Below are 24057 nucleotides of genomic sequence, written 5' to 3'. Positions count from 1 at the left end.
CTCAGCAGTGGCCACAGGACTGGAAAAGGTCAGTTTTCATCCAATACCAAAAAAAGGCAATGCCAAAGAATGCTCAAACTACCACTCACTTGCAGTCATCTCACACGCTAGTAAAGTCATGCTCAAAATTCTCCAAGCCAGGCTTCAGCAGTACATAAACCATGAACTTCCAGATGTTCAAGCTGGTTTTAGAAAAGGCAGAGGAACCAGAGATCAAATTGCCAACATCCGCTGGATCATCAAAAAATCAAGAGAGTTCCAGAAAAACATCTATTTCTGATTTATTGACTATGCCAAAGCCTTTGACTCTGTGGATCACAATAAACCTTGGAAAATTCTGAAAGAGATGGGAGTACCAGAACACCTGACCTGCCCTCTTGAGAAACCTGTAGGCAGGTCAGGAAGCAACAATCAGAACTGGGCATGGAACAATAGACTGGTTCCAAATAGGAAAAGGAGTACGTCAAGGCTGTATATTGTCACCCTGCTTATTTAACTTATATGCAGAGTACATCATGAGAAACGCTGGGCTAGAGGAAGCACAAGTTGGAATCAAGACTGCCGGGAGAAATATCAATAACCTCAGATATGCAGATGACACCACCCTTATGGCAGAAAGTGAAGAAGAACTAAAGAGCCTCTTGATGAAGTTAAAGAGGAGAGTGAAAAAGTTGGCTTAAAGCTCAACATTCAGAAAACGAAGATCATGGCATCTGGTCCCATCACTTCATGGCAAATAGATGGGGAAACAGTGGCTGACTTTATTTTTGGGGGCTCCACAATCACTGCAGATGGTGATTGCAGCCATGAAATTAAAAGATGCTTACTCCTTGGAAGGAAAGTTATGACCAAACCTCAGTTCAGTTCAGTCGCTCAGTCGTGTCCAACTCTTTGCGACCCCATGAATCGCAGCATGCCAGGCTTCCCTGTCCATCACCATCTCCTGGAGTTCACTCAAACTCACGTCCATCCAGTCAGTGATGCTATCCAGCCATCTCATCCTCTGTCGTCCCCTTCTTCTCCTGCCCCCAGTCCCTCCCAGCATCAGAGTCTTTTCCAATGAGTCAACTCTTTGCATGAGGTGGCCAAAGTACTGGAGTTTCAGCTTTAGCATCATTCCTTCCAAAGAAATCCCAGGGCTGATCTTCAGAATGGACTGGTTGGATCTCCTTGCAGTCCAAGGGACTCTCAAGAGTCTTCTCCAACACCACAGTTCAAAAGCATAAATTCTTTGGCGCTCAGCCTTCTTCACAGTCCAACTCTGACATCCATACACGACCACTGAAAAAATCATAGCCCTGACTAGACGGACCTTTGTTGGCAAAGTAATGTCTCTGCTTTTGAATATGCTGTCTAGGTTGGTCATAAGTTTTCTTCCAAGGAGTAAGCGTCTTTTAATTTCATGGCTGCAGTCACCATCTGCACTAACCAGATGGTTGGATGGCATCACTGACTCAATGGACATGGGTTTGGGTAGACTCCGGGAGTTGATGATGGACAGGGAGGCCTGGCATGCTGCTATTCATGGGGTTGCAAAGAGTCGGACACGACTGAGCGACTGAACTGAACTGTGATTGGATAAATACTTGATATGATTTTATTTTCTTATGTTTATCAAAGCTTACTTCACATGGTTCAGCATGTGGTCAGCCCTGGAGAATGTTCTGTGTGCACTTCGGCTTCTGCTTCTGTGTATTCTGCTGCTTTAGGATGGGAAGTTTTATAAATATCAGTTAAATGTATCTGGTGTAATGTGTCACTAACCCTGTGTTTTTTATTGATCTTCTGTCTGGACGATCCCTCCATTGATGAAAGTGGGGTGTTAAATTCCTCCAGTGCTGTTGTGTTACTGTCAATTTTTTTCCTTTATGGATGTTAGTATTTACATTATATATCGAGGTGCCCCTGTGTTAGGTGCATATATTTAACAATTGTTACATCTTCTTAGACTGATCCCTTTATCATTAGGAACTGTCTTTTTTTTCCTAGTATAACAGTCTGTTTTAAAGTCAATTTGGTCTGATATGAGTATTGATAATTCCATTTTCTTTTGATTTCCATTTGTGTGGTATACCTTCTACCCCCTCACTTTCCCTATGTTTGTGTTTCTAGATCTGAGGTTGGTCTCTTATTGATAGCATATATACTTGTCTTATTTTTGTATCCACCCTACCAGGCTTTGTCTCTTGACTGGCACATTTAATCTGTTTACATTTATGGGTAATTATCAATATGTGTATTTCTGTTGCCATTTTCTTAATTATTTTGGGTTTGTTTTTGTAGGCCTTTTTTCTTCCCCCCTCTTTTGTTCTCCTGTGGTTTGGTGACCAGCATCTTTAGTGTTGTGTTTGGGTAGCTTTTTCTTTTGTGTCTTTGGGTTTCCAGAAGGTCTTGGAATAGGAAATGACAACCCACTCCAGTATTCTTACCTGAAGAATCCCGTGGACAGAGGAGCCTGGCAGGCTACAGTCCATGGGGTTGCAGAGATTCAAACAACTGAGCAGCTGAGCATAGGAAAGTTTTTTTGGTTTGTTTTGTTTTTAATTAATTGAAGGATAACTGCTGTACAGAATTTTGTTTTCTGTGAAACATCAACAGGAATCAGCCATAGGTATACACATGTCCCCTCCCTCCTGAACCTCCCTCCCATCTCCCTCCCCATCCCACCCTTCTAGATTGTCACAGAGCCCCTGTTTGAGTTCCCTGAGTCATATAGCAAATTCCCGTTGGCTGTCTATTTTACATATGGTCATGTAAGTTTCCCTGTCAGTGTCTCCATGCATCCCACCCTCTCCCTCCTCCCCTGCCCCCATGCCCTTAGGTCTGTTCTCTTATGTCTTTCTCCATTGCTGCCCTGGAAATAAATTGATCAGTGTCATCTTTCTAGATTCCATATATATGCATTAGTATATGATATTTATATTTCTCTTTCTGGCTTACTTGTACCACAGCTTCTTTATCCATTCATCTGTTGATGGGTATCTTGGTTGTGTTCATGTTCTAGCTATCATGAATAGTGCTGCAGTGAACACTGGCGTACATGTGTCTTTTTGCAATTTTGGTTTCTTCAGGGTTTATGTCTAGTAGTGGGATTGCTGGGTCATGTGGTGGTTTTATTCCTAGTTTTTAAGGAAGTTTTACTATAACAGTACATATATCCACAAGTTTTTTTTTTTTTTTTTTTCCAAGTTGGTATTCTTTCCTGCTTAGAGGAATTCCTGTAACGTTTGTTGCAAAGCTGGTCTGGTGCTTTTGTTTATCATTTTGTTTGTCTTAGCTTTTGTTGGTCTGTAAAGCTTTTGATTTCTCCGTCAACTCTGAATGAGAGCTTTGCTGGGTAGATTATTCTTGGTTGTAGTTTCTTCCCTATTATCACTTTAAATATATCATGCCACTCCCTTCTGCTTGCAGAGTTTCTGCTGAGAATTCGGCCAATAACCTTATGGGAGTTCCTCTTGTATATGATTTGTCCTTTTCCCTTCTTGTTTTAATATTTTATGTTTGTCTTTGATTTTTGTCAGTTTGATCACTGTGTGTCTCAGTGTGTTCTTCCTCGGGTTTATTCTATCTGGGACTCTCTTTGCTTCCTTGACTTGATTGACTGTTTGCTTTCCCATGTTATTTTCTCAGGCCTTTCCCTTTCTCTTCTTCTAGGACCCCTATGATTTGAATGTTGGCATGTTAAATATTGTCACAGAGGTCTCTGAGACTGTCCTCATTTATTTCATCCTTTTTTATTGTGCTCCTCAGCAGTTGTTTTCACCATTCTGTCTTTCAACTCACTTATCCATTCTTCTGCCTCAGTTATTCTATTTCCGTCTAGTGTATTTTATATTTCAATTATCGTATTTATCTCTGTTTGTTCTTTAGTGCTTTTGCTTAGTTGCTCAGTCGTGTTTGCCTCTTTGCAACCCCATGGACTGTAGCCTGCCAGGCTCCTCTGTCCATGGGATTCTCCAGGCAAGGATATTGGAGTGGGTTGCCATGTCCTTCTCCAGGAGATCTTCCTGACCCAGGGATCAAACCAGGTCCCATGCATTGCAGGCAGATTCTTTACCGGCTGAGCTTTTGTTTAACATTTCTTGCATCTTCTCAAACTTTGCCTCCGTTCTTTTCCCCAGATCCAGGTCATTTTCACTCTTGTGATTCTGAATCCTTTTCTGGAACGTTGCCTATCTCCACTGCATTTAGGTGTTTTTGGAGAGGTTCTGTCTTGTTTCTTCATCTATTTATGATCCTCTCCCTTTTTTGTTTAACTTTCTGTGGTTATGGTTTTTCTTTTAGAGGCTGCAGGATTGTAGTTCTTTTTGTTTCTGCTCTCTGCCCTCTAGTGAATGAGGCTACCTAGGAAGCTGTGCAAGCTTCCTGATGGGAGGGACTGGTGGTGGGTGGAACTGGGTCTTGTGTGGTTATCAGGGGCCATGCTCGCTGAAGCTTTCATCTGCTTTTCTGCTGATGGTTGGGGCTGCTGTCCCTCCCTGTTAGCTGTTTGGCCTGAAGCAACCCAGCCTTGGAACCTACAGGGTTCACATTATTTTGGACAAATCATATACACTGAAATTGAGTTTACTTCTGTTTTTTGCATTAATAACATTGTTAAAAAATTAGGTACTACAGAAGCAGAACTGGTTTGGAGTATAATCTGTTTTAAAATGAATTGCATATGTTCTTCTATGAAAAAACTATTTTTTTTGACAAATTCCAGTTACTTTAATAGTTTCTTTAGAAACATGCATTTAGATCTGCAAACAATAAGCCACAGAATTTATTCAATAAAATAATTATTAAAAGCTACATTCATTCAACCTAATTGGTAAATTAACATTTTCTTCTTTATTACAGGAAAACAACCAAAGCTTTAAGTAGCATTTTAAGAACATATGTATTTGAAGATAAAGAATTATTCATTTTCTATTTTGGACACCTGCAAATGAAGTGGATCTAGTAACAATAACTGTAATGACTGTGCCAATTCAATTTATTTTTAATTTCGATGGTTGGGTATTTGGTTTCTCCTAAAATGAGAAAGAGATTTAAACCTTAAAAATTTTCTAATCAGTTTCAGCTTTGTAGGCAGTTTCCTGCATAAATTGGGAAGTAACACTGAAAAGTAAGAATTTGGTTAGTGAAATGGGAAGACTGTGTATTTATAATTTGAATGCTACTTGCAATTTTTTGTTTTTCATCACCTGTAATAATGGAATGGAAATGTAAGCTGTAAAGATTCACAAATATAAAGTATTTGCTACGATGTATATATGATACATAATTTCTTGTTGCTTTAAAGTTGCTTTTGTTTTGTTTCCCACTGATTTCATACTAGCACTTGAAAGGATCTTTACAATCTCCATAGAGGCTTAGAATAATTCAGGATGTTCAATGAACAGTTCTCAATGACAGGAGGTAGAATATTTTAAGAGGTATTTCTTTTCAAATATATGATTGATCTCTAGGTTTGTGATAATAACAACATTGTCTAAGATTCTTTTATTTCCAAAAGAGGAATAATTGAGGCATTTGCAAATAATTGAGGTGCATTAAATTTCAATTCTGTAATTTCTTATAGCAACAACATGTATGGATGAAGAATCTGGGGGTTTAAACTTTTAGCTCCTAGAAATTTTATACAATAAACCTGCAATTTGTCATTCTGGATATTATTCTTTAAAAAAAAAAAAAGTTCCAGCACAGTGTCACAGATACTGAAAATTGCTGATATAAAGGTAAGTGTAAACTCTGTCTGGTTTGAATCTCTCAGATCCCTGGGTCCATTGGCAAGGAATCCAAGGACATCATTTGTCAGAAAGTTTATCTTAAACTCAATGCTGAACTCCTAAAACCATGACCTTTTTCTTCACTTGTCTTTGGGCTTGTTACCCAATTCAAACTTTAGTCCAAGGTTTCCCATCTTGGTCTTTATTATACTACTTTTCACTGTTTTGTTCCCCAGAAAAAGATTGCTCTTTAAATAGAAAAAAAGCCTTCACTAGCCATAAATTTATTAGTTTACTTAAAAATGAGTATAACCTATGGTCCAATTTTTTTCACTTGTTTTTGCCCTATTATTTCTGTTATATCATAGGTTCTAGTATTTATATGTGTATGATACACACACACTTTCACATACATACACAAAAATACATGTAATTCATAGAAGAGCTAGGGTCATGTCAACAAAAAAGTAATTAAAAAGATTTACCATATAATTAACTTGGTTTGCTTTATTATTTATCTATTCTTAAAGGCTTTTGACTCTACTTAAAAAATGTGATAGAACCTATTCCAATTTGGAATCTAAAGTGCCCTTTACTTAGCACTGTTACTGAGAGCAGAACCCTTTTGAGGTCATACTACCACTCCACTTGGAAACTGCCTAGTATCCACAGGATTTGATGTATTTTCTGAATCTACTGAAATGGACCGGCCAGAAAAATATATTGATTGGCTATAGTTTGTATTTTCGTAATCATTTATAACCAGGATTTTCAAGAATATTTGTATATCAAAAGTCCCCAAGGTTTCAAACTCTTTTGATCCTTTCTTACTGTATATAATCAAAGTGAGACTGCAGAGACTGTTTTATTATCTCTTTGCCTTTGTACATACATACAGCGTATTTAAATAATCATTGTATATCTCTATTCGTATTGTTCTTTGCTTTGTATGTAAATTAAAACAGTTAAGCCAGGTGTTGTTTCATAGTGTTTTCACATTTAGAAATGACCAGACACACACACACACACACACAATATGACTATGTATGTCAATATTCACTACCTACTTCTAGTAGAAGCTGTGGAAAATTCTTTAATTTTATTTGACTTGATTGAGGGTATATAAAGGTCTTTGTTAGACTTTATATTAGTTTATGTTATATAAACTTTTATATTTAAAAAGTAAAATTTTAGTTCAGCCTTTCTTTTTGTCTGAGTTATCCAACAGTTAAAAAACTAGGAAAAATTCACTTTATATTTGCTTCCAAGAGGACCTGTAGTTTCAAAGGAATTTGGACTAGAGAATAACATGGTAACAAATTTCTATATGCATTGAATTTTCATTAGCAGTATTTATCAGAATAAAGACATTATATCAAAAATACTTCATTTATGAGCTTGTACAGCAGAGTATGTAAGGTACATAGTCTTAGTTGATCTAGTGATGCTGAGATTAGTCATTCTAGGGTTGAAACAGTAAAATAGATGTTTTTTGTCCACTACATATTTTATTATTTCCTTGAAGTTTTATACGTATTTTATAATTCTTTGTTCACTTAGGTTAAAATTTTGGTTTTAAAACATTTGAAATTGTTGTTGTTTACTCACTAAGTCATTTCTGACTCTCTGAGACCTCATGGATCTGCATGCTAGTTTCCTCTGTCCACTATCCCCAAGAGTTTGCTCAAAACCATATTCATTGAGTTGGTGTTGCTATCTAACCATCTCATCCTCTGTCGCCCCCTTCTCCTTTTGCCTTCAATCTTTCCCAGCATCAGGGTCTTTTCCAATGAGTCAGCATTTTGCATCAGATGGCCAGAATACTGCAGCTTCAGCAACAGTCCTTCCAATGAATATTCGGGGTTAGTTTCCTTTAGTAGTGATGGGTTTGATCTCCTTGCTGTCCAAGGGACTCTCACGAGTCTTCTCTACCACAGTTTGAAGGCATCAATTCTTCAGCACTCAGCCTTCTTTATGGACCAACTCTCACATCTGTACACGCTATTGCTGCTGCTAAATCACGTCAGTCGTGTCCGACTCTGTGCAGCCCCATAGACCGCAGCCCACCAGGCTCCTCTGTCCCTGGGATTCTCCAGGCAAGAATACTGGAGTGGGTTGCCATTTCCTTCTCCAATGCAGAAAAGTGAAAGTGAAGTTGCTCAGGCGTGTCTGACTCTTCGAGATCCCACTGACTGTAGCCTACTAGGCTCCTCTGTCCATGGGATTTTCCAGGCAAGAGTACTGGAGTGAGGTGCCATTGCCTTCTCCACATCTGTACATGACCCCTGGAAAAACCACAGCTTTGACTATACAGATCTTTGTTGGCAAAGTGATGTCTCCTCTTTTTAATATGCTGTCTAGGTTTGTCATAGCTTTCCTTCCAAGGAACAAGTGTCTTTTAATTTTATGGCTGCAGTCACCATCTGCAGTGATTTTGGAGCCCAAGGAGAGAAAGTCTGTCACTGCTTCCACTTTTCTTCCTTCTGTTTGCCAAGTGATGGGACCAGATGCCATGATCTTAGTTTTTTGAATGTTGAGTTTTAAACCAGGTTTTTTACTCTCCACTTGCACCTTCATCAAGAGGCTCACTTTCTGCCTTTCGAAGAGTATCATCTGCATATCTTAGGTTATTGATTTTTCTCCTGGCAGTGTTGATTCCAGCTTGTGATTCATTCATCCCAGCATTTCACATGATGTGATCTGCATAGAAGTTAAATAAGCAGGGTGACAATATGTAGCTTTGTCCTCGTTTCCCAATTTTGAACCAGTGTGTTGTTCCATGTCTGGTTTTAACTGTTGCTTCTTGTACTGCATACATGTTTCTCAGGAGACAGGTAATGTGGTCTGATGGCTTAAAGAGATGGGAATGTCTTTAAGAATTTTCCATAGTTTGTTGTGATCCACACAGTCAAAGGCTTTCTGCTGGTGGTGGTTTAGTTGCTAAGTCATGTCCGACCCTTACGACCCAATGGACTATAGCCTGCCAGGCTCCTCTGTCCATGGGATTCTCCAGGCAAGAATACTGGAGTGGGTTGCCATTTCCTTCTCCAGGGGAAATCAAAGGCTTTAGTGTAGTCAATGAAGCAGAAGTAGATATTTTTCTGGAACTCCACTGCTTCCTCTGTGATCCAGCAATTGTTGGCATTTTGATCTCTGGTTCCTCTGCCTCTTCGAAACCCAGCTTGTTCATGTAGAAGTTCTAGATTCACATACTGCTGAGGCCTAGCTTAAGGGATTTGGAGCATAACCTTGCTAGCATGTGAAATAAGTACAATTGTATGATACTTTGAGCATTCTTTGGCATTGCCCTTCTTTGGGATTGGACTGAAAATTGACCTTTTCCAGTCCTGTGGCCACTGCTGAGTTTATTACTTAAATGCAAGTGTCTGTTCTTCATAAGAAAATACAGACCTCTGGACCATGTGCCAAAAATTTGAACCACATTTTCTTAAAGTAAAGCTGCCCTCTTTTATTGATATGTTTAACTTACATGCATGGAATGATGATACCAATACATGGTAATGCATGGTATAATGGTGTTGCATTACTAAATGATACCATGTCACAAAACTGTTCACTTGCAAAAAAAAGTATAACTTGACAGATGGATAAAGAGTCTATCAATTATAGTGAAGGCTGGTATATGCTCATGTATTAATACTAACTTTTCTAAGCTTAAACAGCAGAAAGATATTTCTCACAATTTTAGAGACTAAAAGTCCAAAATAGAGTGCTAGCAGAGTTGGCTTCCTTGAGATCTTCCTCCCCGGCTCACTGTTGGCTACCTTCTTGCTGTGTCCTTGTGGCCTTTTCTCTATGTACCCGCATCCCTGCTGTCTCTCTGTGTATATAAGGGTTTCAGCCATATTGGATCATACGTTAGCTTTGTAAGTAACATAAAGTGAATAGTTACAGCATCCTGAGTTGAAAATGGTGTAGGTATTACTGAAGAATAAATTCTACTCACGGAAAATCAGATAATTAAAAATCACAAAACACTGATTTAACCTTTATAATTTATGACATCGACAAAAGCTGTCTTATGAAGTAATATTCTAAAAGTTACCACTTTAAATATTTTTTCAATTTTGTTCCTCTGTGTATATTTTTTCATATATTTTCATATATATGCATACTTTTCCATATATTAGGGTTTTGTGACTAAAGGTTTTAGTTTAAAATGTAGCAATGTAACAGCAAATACTGAGAGTAATAGTGAACTTTGAAAGTTGAGCTAAAATACACATTAAAGATAGAGTCATAGGAGACATTTAAGAAGAGTAAATATATTTAAACGAAAGTAGAGAGTAGGCTCGGGCTTCCCTGGTGCTCAGCTGGTAAGGAATCCCCCTGCAAGGCAGGAGCCCCCGGTTCGATTCCTGGGTCAGGAGAATCCCCTGGAGAAGGGATATGCTACCCACTCCACTATTCTCAGGCTTCCCTGGTGGGTCAGATGGTAAAGAGTCCACCTGCAATACGGGAAAACTGGGTTCAGTACCTGGGTTGGGAAGATTCCCTGGAGGAGGGCATGGCAACACACTCCAGTATTCTTGCCTGGAAAACTCCATAGACAGAGAAGCTTGCTGGGCTACAGTCCATAGGGTTGCGCAGAGTCGGACATGGCAAGCGACTAAGCAGCAGCAGAGTAGACTAGTAAGTACAGAGAATTTCCCTGATTCACGTTTTAGATGAAAACTTGTTTTTCACTTGGAACTATGAAGAAAATGTTTAAGAAAATCTTAATTGTTCAGGATCCAACATAAAGCTGAAAAGAAAAAATAGTTTTTTAAATAATGAAAATAATGCAGGGCTAAGTTAGTTCATAGTGCAAATGATTGTCAGAGTATTTTCTCTCATCTTTATTCTGTGTAATTACTTACCTCAAGTTACTTTTTCCTGACTTGACTGAATTTTCCTATGCAATTGTTAGTTGTACCATATCTTTTGGCACTTGGTTGCAGTCTAAGTTTTTGTTATATGAATAGAACTTGTCTTGGCTGAGAGGGGTGTCCCTGGTGGCTCAGAACGTAAAGAATCTACATGCAGTGTGGGAGACCTGGGTTTGATCCCTGGGTGGGGAAGATCTGGAGAAGGAAATGGCAACCCACTCCAATATTCCTGCCTGGAGAATTCCAGGGACAGAGCAGCCTGACAGGCTACAGTCCATGGGATCGCAAAGAGTTGGCCCTGACTGAACAACTAACACTTTCACTTTCACTTTCATTTTATCTTAGCAATGAGGTTTTAAATGCCCTGAGCAAAAAATCATGTTGTTACTGTTTTAATTTACCCAGTTCAGAAAAGTTGGGTATAAGCAAGTGGATGTTCTTTAAATAATACTTTTTAGTAACATTGTAAAATGCAAAATATGTTACCCAGTAAATATAAGTATCCCAAAGACAAACCTATGGCAAAGAAATAAGTTTGGTGGAATGAGGTGAGAAACAGACAAATGGAAAGTATTAAAATTTGTCTTCAAAGCTGTTTAAATAATATCCTGACTGTTAATGACTGATCTTGCTTTCTTACATATAATTTTTTCCCATAGCCATATGCTTTCTCTTCTGCCGAGGGATATTCTGCTCCACTGACCAATCCTCATACTCTTGTCTAGGTGTTTAATGATGGCTCATCAGCCTAGGCTCCATATTCCAGTATGCCTCATTTAAGTTATTTTTAATATTTGTGAGTTCATAGGAATATATTTTGGTTTATATTTTTGTATCTAGGTGCAGACTGGTTTAGTTGCTTTATTAACATTTAGGTACACCACTTAGAAATCTTAATTAAATACAATATTATTAGGAATCTTTATTTGTGAATTAAATTAGTTAATAGAAGCTCACTCATTCTGTGTTTCTAACTAATAGCTTTTCTTTCAGATTTTAATTTTAGGTCAAACTATATGCAGCTAAAACATTTTTAATTGTTTTTATTTTATAACCACATAATAAACATAATGCTAACTAGTTCTTAAAAATATAAGAAGTCATATGGACATTAAGACCATAAGTAGTATTTATAAGCTAATTTCAGCTTTGTGTCCAGAGAGATGTGTCTGCTGTTTGTTCCTGAAAGGAGTCAGCTGTTAATAATGATGAAACTTTCAGTTTAGAGTAGGATGCTCCAAAAGATATTTAAAATGTTGTTTGAAATAGGTTTTAAAAATCACGTTAGAATCAAGGCTACCTTTTCTTTCCTATCAGATTCTGGTGATCAGTGTAGAAATTAGGTATGTGAATTGAATGCAACACAGGGCAGCAGGTAAAGGGCATTAAATTGTATTGAATTTGAGCTCCAAGTACAAGAATTCAGTTTTATTTGCACTCAGTTTTTCTTTTAAATTAGGAAATGCTCTAAGAGAGAGAGAGTAGTATAATGCATGTATCAGTACACTAATAGTGCATAGCAAGTTAATCTAAGGTAATGAAGTAAAGTTAGGCCATAGAAATCTATCAGATTGCTATAAATGTGCTATTCTTACTATGATATTTCTCTTGCTAACTCATTAGCCTACCTCTCTGTTTTCTTTTTCTATTGTATACTTGTTCAAGTGTTTTCTGTCCTGGAAAGTCTCAAGACATCAATAAGAACAAGCTTCTTTCTTTACTTCTACACTATTGTACCGGTGGTTTCAAGATTGGGAGAGTTGAAGTCCAGGCTCCCAAGGTTGTAGCAGAGAACAAGAGAAAGGTGAAGGCTCTCTAAGAAAGAGAGAAGGGGGCACAGTATCTTCCAGAGAAAATGTATCAGTTTAGATGAGAAAGAATGGGGGTTAGAAATAGGAAACAGGGGAAATTAGCTTAGGACATTTATTCACAGAGTTCCGGAGTCGGAGCAAAAGCAGTCTCAAGAGAGAGAACTAAACACGTGGTGAATCAGAGAGGGAAGACCAGGACCCCAGCAGACCTGGGGGACCGACGGCCCGGAGCCAACACACAGACAGTTGTACTTAGCTGTGTGCTCACCTGACTCACAAGCACAGTCACATGCTTGTGCAGCCATCACAGGCATCTTCATTGTGTGCCAGGTTGATGGAAATGAGTGCAAAATATCGGATTGGCCAAAAGTTTTGTTCAGATTTTTGTATAACTTCTTATGGAAAAACTATGAACTTTTTAGCCATCTCAATATCTTTTTTTTTTTTTTACACAGAAGGCAGGAGGGCCATTTCATTCTTACAGCCTGCATCCTCAGTGCCTTTTAACCTTTGTTCCCTTTCAGTAGAAGTCACATGCATGGGTGTGTGCTCAGTTGCTAAGTCATGTCCAATTCTTTGGGACCCCATGGACTGTGGCCACCAGGCTTCTCTGTACATGGGATTTTTCAGGGAAGAACGCTGGAGTTGGTTGCCATGTCCTCCTCCAGGGAATCTTCTGGACCCCAGGATCGAACGTGCATGACTTACCTCCCCTGCCTTGGCAGGTGGGTTCTTTACCCGCTGAGACACATGGAAAGCCCAAAAGGCACATATTACCTGTCAAAGCTATTGGAAATTTCAAAATAAAAACACTAACTAAAAACAAAAAAAAAGATTGGGAGAATTGAAAATGGATATAATGTCAGACACACAAATTCTGTGTCAGAACTTACTGGGGTGCTATCAAAGTCCTTCCTTATTTCTTCATTTAGAAAATAATTTGTTCCCTTGTGTCCCACACTGTACTAATTCTGCACTAGGGCAGGGGGGTGTGAACATAAGATGGGGCTCTTGTTTTCCTGCATTTCTATGCACAAAAGCTGTAGTAGTTACGGAAGTTACTTAAATTAGTTCTTTTCATCTCATTTATAACAGACTGTTAAAGCCTGATATAATGTGAAGCTAAAACCTTTTGTGGTAACTTTAAGGCAGTCACTGAGGTCTTCCTTAACAGCCTTTGTTACGAACTCACAACTTTCCTAAAGCTATGGTGCATCCTAATTTAAACTGTATGAGTCAAATTGTTAATCATGAGAAATTTCAACCATATTCTTGGCTTTCTTATTTGAGGGTTAAATCTGAGATATATAAAAAGATATTCTAAAAGTCTACCATCTCTTGGCCAGATAAACATGTCCTTTCAATTCAGTTCTGTTACTCAGTCGTGTCTGACTCTTTGCGACCCCAGGGACTGCAGCACTCCAGGCCTCCCTGTCCATCACCAACTCCCAGAGCTTGCTCAAACTCATGTCCATTGAGTCGGTGATGCCAACCAACCATCTCATCCTCTGTCGTCCCCTTCCCCTGCCTTCAATCTTTCCCGGCATCACGGTCTTTTCTAGTGAATCAGCTCTTCGCATCAAGTGGCCGAAGTATTGAAGTTTCATCTTCAGCATCAGTCCTTCCAAAGAACACCCAGGACTGATCTCCTTTAGAAAGGACTGGTTGGATCTCCTTGCAGTCCAAGGGGCCATCAAGAGTCTTCTCCAACACCACAGTTCAAAAGCATCAATTCTTCGGCACTCAGCCTTCTTTATAGTCCAACTCTTACAACTTGTCCTTTAGATCTAGAGTAAACACATAACTAAAGCTCAGGCTGAGACTGTCAGGGTCAGCCAACTTGAAAGCATTCACACCTGATCTCCCCCACCACCTCACCTAGCCTCAGTTTAAGAATTTATTTTTTCACCTTCAATTTATTACCCAATCCATCAAAATCCACCCTAATTTTTAAATTCCTACCCTTTTATTAAAACTTCTCTTGTCAAGTCCAACTTTCAGTCCCATACTCTTCAGTCATGCTCTGCTATAATAGGCCCCCTGAGAAGCACTGTACCTTGCATGTTATTCCTCTTTTGGTTTCCTTGATACTCTACTGGGTTTGCCTTGTGACTCAGTTGTATGACTCTCCTATCTGACTGGTGGCCCTCAGTCTCCTAAATGAAAGGAGGCTTCTCTTTCCCAGCCCTTTAAGAAAAGGCAGTTACCCAGGCTTCTCTTAGGTATTTTCTTCTTACCTACACACTTTGTCACCAATCCCAGCTTCAGCCACCATCCTGCTGTAATTAACTCTTAAACATTTTTATCTGCAGGGGAGCTGTAGAGGTTATCTTCTTGACTCAGATGCCTAGACAATTGTCCTACCTAACCTAATTTCTCTCCTCCCTATGACATTCACCTTTTCCCCTCCTGTCACAGTTACTACTGATTAGAGCATTCACTGTCCCTCTCAAAAATCTTTCATGACTCCCTGAACTACTGTCAGTCAGTTCAGTAGAGTTCAGTTGCTCAGCCGTGTCCGACTCTGCAACCCCATGAATAGCAGCACGCCAGGCCTTCCTGTCCATCACCAACCCCCAGAGTTCACTCAAATTCACGTCCATTGAGTCAATGATGCCATCCAACCATCTCATCCTCCGTCGTCCCCTTCTCCTCCTGCCTCCAATCCCTCCCAGCATCAGAGTCTTTTCCAATGACTCAACACTTCGAATGAGGTGGCCAAAGTACTGGAGTTTCAGCTTTAGCATCATTCCTTCCAAAGAACACCCAGGACTGATCTCCTATAGAATGGACTGGTTGGATCTCCTTGCAGTCCAAGGGACTCTCAAGAGTCTTCTCCAACACCACAGTTCAAAAGCATCAATTCTTTGGCGCTCAGCTTTCTTCACAGTCCAACTCTCACATCCATACATGACCACTGGAAAAACCATAGTCTTGACTAGATGGACCTTTTTTGGCAAAGTAATGTCTCTGCTTTTGAATATGCTATCTAGGTTGGACATAACTTTCCTTCCAAGGAGTAAGCGTCTTTTAATTTCTTGGCTGCAATCACCATCTGCAGTGATTTTGGAGCCCAGAAAAATAAAGTCTGACACTGTTTCCACTGTTTCCCCATCTATTTCCCATGAAGTGATGGTACCAGATGCCATGATCTTCGTTTTCTGAATGTTGAGCTTTAAGCCAACTTTCTCACTCTCCTCTCTCACTTTCATCAAGAGGCTTTTTAGTTCGGAGTACGTCAAGGCTGTATATTGTCACCTGCTTATTTATATGCAGAGTACATCATGAGAAACACTGGGCTAGAAGAAGCACAAGCTGGAGAAGCTAGAAGAAGCACAAGCACAAGATTGCCGGGAGAAATATCAGTAACCCTACTACTGTAAGAAGTTCAAATTCTGTGTTGCAACATTTTCAATTCCCATTTCCTCCTCTTCTCTCTCTGCATGTGTACCACATATAAACCTTATGCTTTAGTTGTATGTTTGCACCAGTTAATGTCGCACACTCAACATTTCTTGGAATTGTTCACATCTACGAGTCACCTCTAAGTACCCTTCTCCATCTTTATTTGCCCAAATCTCATTGTTTGAAGTCCAGCTCATGGGCCACAAAACGTGACATGAGAGAGCCTGACACACCGTCTTGGCTGGTTGGTTCTCCCCCAATAATATTAAGTACTAAATTAATTGTTTCCATGTTTTCTTGTGCAGTAACTCTGAGATGTCAACTATGAAACAAGCTGGTCACACGTTAGTTCCGGGAAAAGAAAAAAGTTTTACACTAACTTGAAGTAAAATCTGACTAATGTTAATTTTCTTACATGCTTTGTGCTTGTTAAAGTCCCTTCAGTCATGTATGACTCTTTGTGACCCCATGGACTGTAGCCCTACCAGGCTCCTCTGTCCATGGGATTCTCCAGGCAAGGATAATGGAGTGAGTTGCCATGCCCTCCTCCAGGGAATCTTCCCAACCCAGGGATCGAACCTGAATCGCATATGTCTCCTGCATTGGCAGGCAGGTTTCTTTACCATTAGCGCCACCTGGGAAGCCCTTTATTATATGGGAGAAGATATAAAAATAATTTTAAGTATCATTGCTATAGAATGCATATTGTATTATAAGCACAACTAACAGCAGTTTTAAAAAATGGATCTGATTACCATTTTAGGATATGCATATAAAAACCTGAGAAAGAGTTTTTGAATCATTTTCCTAGCATATTTTTGTGATGAAAACTAACATTTCCCGGAGAAGGCAATGGCACCCCACTCCAGTACTCTTGCCTGGAAAATCCCATGGACAGAGGAGCCTGGTGGGCTGCAGTCCATGAGATCACTAAGAGTTGGACATGACTGAGCGACTTCACTTTCAATTTTCACTTTCCTGCATTGGAGAAGGAAATGGCAACCCACTCCAGTGTTCTTGCCTGGAGAATCCCAGGGATGGGGGAGCCTGGTGGGCTGCTGTCTGTGGGATCGCACAGAGTCGGACACGACTTAGCTGCTGCTGCTGCTGCTGCTAAATCGCTTCAGTTAGCACCCTTTAATTACTTGTTTCTCTCCTCTAATTGGTTGCATCCTTGAAGGCTGAGAGTCATTTCTATATGTCCAGATGCAGAAGAGTCTGAACCCATTAATGAATAATAAGTGAAAACCCATAGAACTTCCAAGGTCTAGGTTAAGAGTACTTTGTCATGCAATTAGTACTTCAAAAGGCATGAGAAATTATGTCACATCTTGAATATTACAGCTCAAGTGACTAACAAGTTATAACGAGTATTTTACTCAAATCACAGTTATTTACCCTCTGCTCCTTTGCTTCTGTGTGAAATTCACTATTTTTGGTTTATATCTTTCTTTTTTCCTGTCTTTTACTTATCATTCCTTCTCCACACTGCTGTTCCTTTTATGGAAGTAAATTATTGTTAAATGTTTGTTGAATAAAGTTGAGGTTTCCTGGACTAAATGTTAACAACATGCTTATATTAACAACTTTTTCTGAGAAGAAAAATCTTTCTGGATTGCCTTGACTTCTAAGGGCTTTATTAATTAGACAATGTTAATTAAAACATACTTAACATGAAATATAGAAAGCAAAATTTTTAAAGAGAATATAAATTTGATTTTACCACCATATTTTCTCTCTCCATTTTCCAACTTAAATAGGAAAATTTGTGTGAGGCAGCAATTGGCTTTATAATTGACTTTTCAAATTCTAACATCATTTTTGATTAAACATAAGGTATAATCTGCTGGAAATTCAATAATTCAAGAGTCTAATAATCATTTTTGGTATCTATGTTTTAGATTAAATACTGAAAAATAGTGTTGATAAAGGTATAAGTTACCTTAAATAAATGGAACTGTGAGGATTATCTAAAATACAAATACCATTTTGACCCAAGAGTTATTTGTGAAAGTGAAAGTGAAGTCACTCAGTCGTGTCCGACTCTTTTCGACCCCATGGACTGTAGCCCACCAGGCTCCTCTGTCAATGGGATTCTCCAGGCAAGAATGCTGGAGTGGGTTGCCGTTTCCTTCTCCAGGGGATCTTCCCGACCCAGGGATTGAACCCAGCTGTCCCGCATTGCAGGCAGACGCAGGCAGATGCTTTAACCTCTGAGCCACCAGGGAAGTACTATTTGTGGCCACATATAAATATAAAAATGAATTTTATCTATCATTAAACATTTAATTATCTACATATAGACAAATTTTTATGCAGTAAAAACTATATTATACTGCCAGATTTATACAGTTCTGTGCACCAATTTATAATGTTAAGAATTAGAGATATGTATGTTAGAGTTTCAGAAGTCTTCTAAAATTTATTTCAGCTATAGTAAATATCAATATAACACTTGTTCCTTTTTCTTTCTAATGAAATGTAAGGACTGTTGTAGCATAAGCCCTAAAATTGTCTTGAACATGGATGTCTGCAGTAAATCCAATAGGTAGCATACACATTAGACTTCTAATGAACGAAAACATGGAAGTGATCAAATGAGCAAAGTGAGTTCACACTTAATGATCAGTATCTACAAAAGAGACTTTAAATGTTTCATTCATTCAACAAATGCAATTGAACACCTAACGTGCACTGGGCCAAGTGATAAGCACTAGGAATCCAACAGTGCGCAAGCTAGACAGAGTTTCCTGTGCTCCTGTCGTTTACAAATGCAAATTTTATGAAGTGAGTGTATGAAAGGATGTCCATGGGAGTAAGGACACATACTACCTGGCCTGAGGGCTTAGCAATTTTTTTTTAAGTATAAGATTTAATTTTCTTAAAATCATTAGTTAATCAAATAACAACACTTCTAGAGCTAATGTTGGGTAAGCAGTCTATGCTTTGGGGGAGGTGAAGAGAATCTTCTGCAAAATGCTTTCCCCAGTGGTTTTAGTCAAGAGCACAAATATTCAACAGTAAAAAATCAATTGAAGGCCTGCTAAGTGCAAGAGAATAAGAAGACAGAGTCATGTCTTAGCTCTTGAGGAGCTTCCAGTCTAGGAAAAAGATGGCTGTTAAAGAATAACAAAATTTGATAGGTGTCTTAAGAGTTGGAGCTAGGGGAAATATAATCAAGGAGTAAAGCCAGTCAGCCATTGGCTGAAGGTTTCCAAGAGATTTGTAGGTACGTCAGTAGCTATGACTTTGGTATATTTGGGGTTCTACGAGTGTCTCAGTTTTGCTCCTCTTTGTCTCATATACAGTGTGTTCCTTCATGTGACTTTGGTATTGAAATGCTCCCCAACACACACACCCTCAAATGTTGAGTGGCCTAAAAGACTTGGTGACAGATAAGATCAGTTCTAAAGTTCTAAACATAAAGACTCTTTTACCTTTGTTGCAGTTTTTCTCAAAATTGTCTTTTCTCCCTTCTTATTGAAGTAGAAAATCCAAAAGCAAGAATTTAGGTACAGGCCTAGGAAAGAGGAGTCAAATAGGCCTCTTTTGCTTTCTTTTCATTTAGGCTTTTAGGCCAACAGCACAAAAGGAGTCCTTGTAGAACTCTATGACTCAGCCTTGCCCACTAGGGCTCTGGGATAAAAAGAGATTTATTGTAAAGAATGCGTGTGTGTGCTTAGACTTTTCCACTAGTCCCCGAGGAATAAGAAGATGGATGACTTTTCAGGGACTTGAGGGTCCCTCCAAAACCTCTTTTTATCAAAGATCTAACAGAAAACAACAGTATGCTGCTTCCTTCAAGAAATATACCCAAATAACTTGAAATAATTTTGTTGCTCCACATTCATCCCCTTTTTTCCACTTTAGGGAGGAGAATAATATCATAGAATATTGATTAAGCCGCTTTTTTCAAGAGTCAACGTTTTCCAAGGAACTACAATTCATACAATTTTCTCTCCTCTTTTGCAGGACAGGGCAAGGGGTGTGGAGGCACTTTGGGGCTGTCCTCTCCCCCTCCTCCCTCTCCCTAGGTTTGGAGCACAAGAAGTTAACTTCAGCAATACATGGGAGAGCTAACAGAGGTCTCTTGTTTGGCATTCTTTCCATTTCCACTAGTGCCCACTGGCATATTAGGATTCCCTTTGCAACATTAAAAGTGAGAGAGCAATCCTTGGAGCCTGCTTTCACCTGAGGTTATTTAGGCCTAACAAGCTAAAGAAATAGAGACTTTTCATGTGTTCAGCCCAATTTATTGTACTAGAGCTCTGTACTCTGCTTCTAAGCCAAATTCCCAGCTAATATACTTTTTAAAAAAACTATTTGGTTATTTTTGCCCTTGAAATCTGCTTTATAAGAAGATACCTATCAGAAGTATGAGGGAAGGAGTTAATTGATTGAACTAAGTTCAGAGGTACCCCTGAACTTAATGATCAGTATCTACAAAAGATACTGACTATAGCACCCCAATCCCATTCAAATTTCTAAACAATGTAAGCATGAATAATTGATTTAAAAGTGAAAATGTGGGAATTCCCTGGTGGTCCAGTGGCTAAGACTCTGTGCTTCCAACGCAGAAGGCCTAGGCTTGATCCTTCACTGAGAAACTAGATCCCGCACGCTGCAATGGAGAGTTCTCATTGCTGCAATTGAAGTTCCTGTGCACCACAACCAAGATGTGAGGCAGCTAAATAATTAAATGCTCTTTTTGTTTGCAGTATTTTACTGATACTGATCCCAGTAAAGGCCTCTCAAAGGCAGAATTATACAGAGCAGTAAAATTTTTACAAAATCTTGATAATGAACTTAAGACTCCCCATACCGAACATATGAGACCTGTGCCACTACCCACAACCGTTCATGAGCTTCTCTGTCTGCCTTGCTAGGCTTAGAATTAAAGAACTATTACCCATTAAGTTAGATGCAAATGATCTGAATACCAGTAATAAAATGTATATGGCTGAGTCATACTGCAACCATATGATTGATATTGTACAATGAATAAAACCACCAATTGCTATAACATGCCAGGGTTTCCCAAAACAAACGCTAGAGATTGTCCATGGCACGTATGTTTAGAAATAGTTATCTGTTTCCTGCAAGAGCATCCTGTAAATTCTGACTTTTGTATACTGAGCCTCAGAGGATTCAACCTGTATGGTTTTGTTTGCAGCTCCTAGCAATCCTATGAGATGAGTAGGAAGCCACGGCTATTACTTTAGTAAAGCTGCCATGCTCAGCTCGCTGCTCTTCTCATTTATCATTTCTAGTCTGAAACTCCAATAGTTTGGCTACCTGATGCAAAGAACTGACTCATTGGAAAAGACCATGATGTTGGGAAAGTTTGAAGGCAGGAGGAGAAGGGGACTACAGAGGATGAGATGACTGGATGGCATCACTGACTCGATGGACATGTTTGAGTAAACTCCAGAAGGCAATGAACAGGGAGGCCTGGCGTGCTGCAGTCCATGGGGTCGCAAGGAGTGGGACATGACTGACTGAACTGAACGAACTGAGTCTGGAAATGCATATTAAATTTTATAGTAATTTGAAAGTGAAGCAAAAATACTAGTTTTAGAAAATAGACCACACAGGTCACTTCCGCCTCAGCCTCTGCCGCCGCCGCCCCCTGCCAGCGCTCCGGCGCCACCTCGGGCCGGCGGTCCTCCGCGGGAGGGAGCGAGGCGGCGGGCGGCCGGCGCGTTGTCTCCATGGGTTTGGCCCGCGCGCCCCTGCCCCTGCGCTCTGAGGTGGACAGCAGATTGTGTGTTTATCGAACATTTCCACTGCTGCGCAGAGAGCACACGCATCTTCGGTAGACTTGGAATTCCTGGAGAATTGCCTTTGTGAAAAGTTGACATAATCCCTTTAAATTCCATCTCTTTTACGTTTCCTATTTTGTTGTGTCTCAAAAAGACATCAAGAAACCATGAACAGCTTTAGTAATGAAGAGTTTGACTGCTATTTCTTGGATGAAGGCTTTACTGCCAAGGACATTCTAGACCAAAAAATTAATGAAGTTTCTTCTGATGATAAGGATGCCTTCTATGTTGCGGACCTGGAATACATTCTGAAGAAACATCTGAGATGGTTGAAAGCTCTTCCTCTGGTCACCCCCTTTTATGCAGTCAAATGCAATGATAGCAGAACCGTAGTGAAGACACTCGCTGCCATTGGGACAGGATTTGACTGTGTCAGCAAGACTGAAATACAATTGGTGCAGAGTCTCGGGGTGCCCCCAGAGAAGATTATCTATGCAAATCCATGTAAACAAGTGTCTCAGATTAAGTATGCTGCCAATAACAGAGTCCAGATGATGACTTTTGATAGTGAAGTTGAGCTGATGAAAGTTGCCAGGGCACATCCAAAGGCCAAGTTGGTTTTGCGGATCACCACTGATGATTCCAAAGCAGTCTGTCGCTTCAGTGTTAAATTTGGTGCCACTCTCAAAAAAAAAAAAAAAAGCTCTTTCGCCCTTTTGGAACGGGCGAAAGAGCTAGGTATTGATGTCATTGGTGTCAGCTTCCACGTGGGAAGTGGCTGTACTGATCCTGAGACCTTTGTGCAGGCCATCTCTGATGCCCGCTGTGTCTTTGACATGGGCGCTGAGGTTGGTTTCAACATGTATCTGCTTGAAATTGGTGGTGGCTTTCCTGGATCCGAGGATGTAAAGCTTAAATTTGAAGAGATCACCAATGTAATCAACCCAGCACTGGACAAGTATTTTCCATCAGACTCTGGAGCGAGAATCATAGCTGAGCCTGGCAGATACTATGTTGCATCAGCTTTCACGCTCGCAGTTAATATCATTGCCAAAAAACTTGTATTAAAGGAACAGACAGGTTCTGATGACGAAGAGGAGTCAAGTGAATGGACATTTATGTATTACGTGAACGATGGAGTATATGGGTCATTCAACTGTATCCTTTACGATCATGCACACGTGAAGCCTCTTCTGCAGAAGAGACCCAAATCAGATGAGAAGTATTATTCATCCAGCATCTGGGGACCGACCTGTGACGGCCTGGACCGCATTGTTGAGCGCTGTAACCTGCCCGAGATGCATGTGGGTGATTGGATGCTCTTTGAGAACATGGGTGATTACACTGTTGCTGCTGCTTCTACCTTCAATGGATTCCAGAGACCCACCATCTACTATGTGATGTCAGGGCCAACATGGCAACTGATGCAGCAGATCCGGACCCAAGACTTCCGCCCAGAGTGGAGGAGCCAGACGTCGGTCCCCTGCCCATGTCCTGTGCCCAGGAGAGCGGCACTCAGCAGCCTGCGCTTCCACGTGTATTAACATGTAGATGCCACTCTTGTAGTTGTTAACTGCGGGTATAGCTTGATTTAAGGGTTTGGGGGTACCATTTAATTACTGCTAGTTCTGAGATGTCTATGTGAATAGGGTTGGCACAGGTGCACCAATATGCAAGACTGGGAGATGGGGTCACACTTATCTGTGTTCCTATGGAAACTATTTGAATATTTGTTTTGTATGGATTTTTATTCACTTTTCAAACATGCTACTAAAGGCTTCAACTGCTGAGCAAGCATCTGTGGCTTGTGTATCAGCAGGATGGGCCAGAAGCTTAGTGTTGTGACCGGTTTTAACAAAAAGGAATAAAGGATCTTGACATAACTTGGCAAAAAAAAAGAAAGAAAGAAAATAGACCACACAAACTAAAGCTAAAACCTGTGGATATTGAGGCTTTGATAAGGATTAGGGAATACAGTGAGGAGGTGTTGTATTTATTCAAAAAGGGCATGGATTTTAGATAGCTGATAACAGTTCTACTTTTTCCTAGATCTCACCCACTGGCATGGCCTTCTAAACTATACATCCCCTTGCTGAATTTATCTCTTATCTTCTAACTGGTATTTTCATTTGCTTGCTGAACAACTCTCTGGGTGTGGGGGATGCCAGCTTGATTCAGATTATCTTAAGGTATGAATGGAGCTGGGGTTGAGGGGTTGAGGTTGACAGGTTGAGGTTCTTTGGCAACATCTGGAGATAAGTAAGCTAAAGAAGGCAATTTATATAGGCAGCAAAGCATAGGGCCTACATCAAATCTGATACACTAAAACTGGTTTATTCTTTATAATACATTTCCTCTATTTGTGACAAGTATTATGAATTGTTTTTAATTCTGGTATTTTTTTTTCTTTAACTATCCCCAAAAGTCATGTAAATAAATCATGAGGCTAAAAACAGAAAACTTCAAATAAGCACAA

At 39.7% G+C, this 24057-nt stretch overlaps 1 protein-coding gene and 1 pseudogene across 2 annotated transcripts in view; both read left to right on the top strand.

The window, feature by feature from the left end:
* C14H8orf88 (chromosome 14 C8orf88 homolog) overlaps positions 1–6779 on the top strand; it is a 36712-nt gene extending 29933 nt beyond the window's left edge. Inside the window, exon 6 of one of the 2 annotated variants that reach the window (XM_070382817.1) lies at positions 4843–6779. In XM_070382817.1, the coding sequence (XP_070238918.1) occupies positions 4843–4866 (24 nt within the window). In that variant the 3' untranslated portion in view covers positions 4867–6779. The remainder of the gene's footprint in view (positions 1–4842) is intronic. The other variant, XM_070382816.1, reaches the window with a different exon arrangement.
* A 14803-nt stretch (positions 6780–21582) lies between these two features.
* Positions 21583–23125, top strand: LOC102276412 (ornithine decarboxylase pseudogene; annotated as a pseudogene).
* The last annotated feature ends 932 nt before the right edge of the window (positions 23126–24057 follow it).

Source organism: Bos mutus, chromosome 14 (assembly GCF_027580195.1).
Source record: "Bos mutus isolate GX-2022 chromosome 14, NWIPB_WYAK_1.1, whole genome shotgun sequence".
In the NCBI taxonomy this organism is placed as follows: Eukaryota; Metazoa; Chordata; class Mammalia; order Artiodactyla; family Bovidae; genus Bos; species Bos mutus.
Note: the sequence above shows the minus strand (reverse complement) of the source record. Positions and strands in the feature narration are given on the sequence as shown.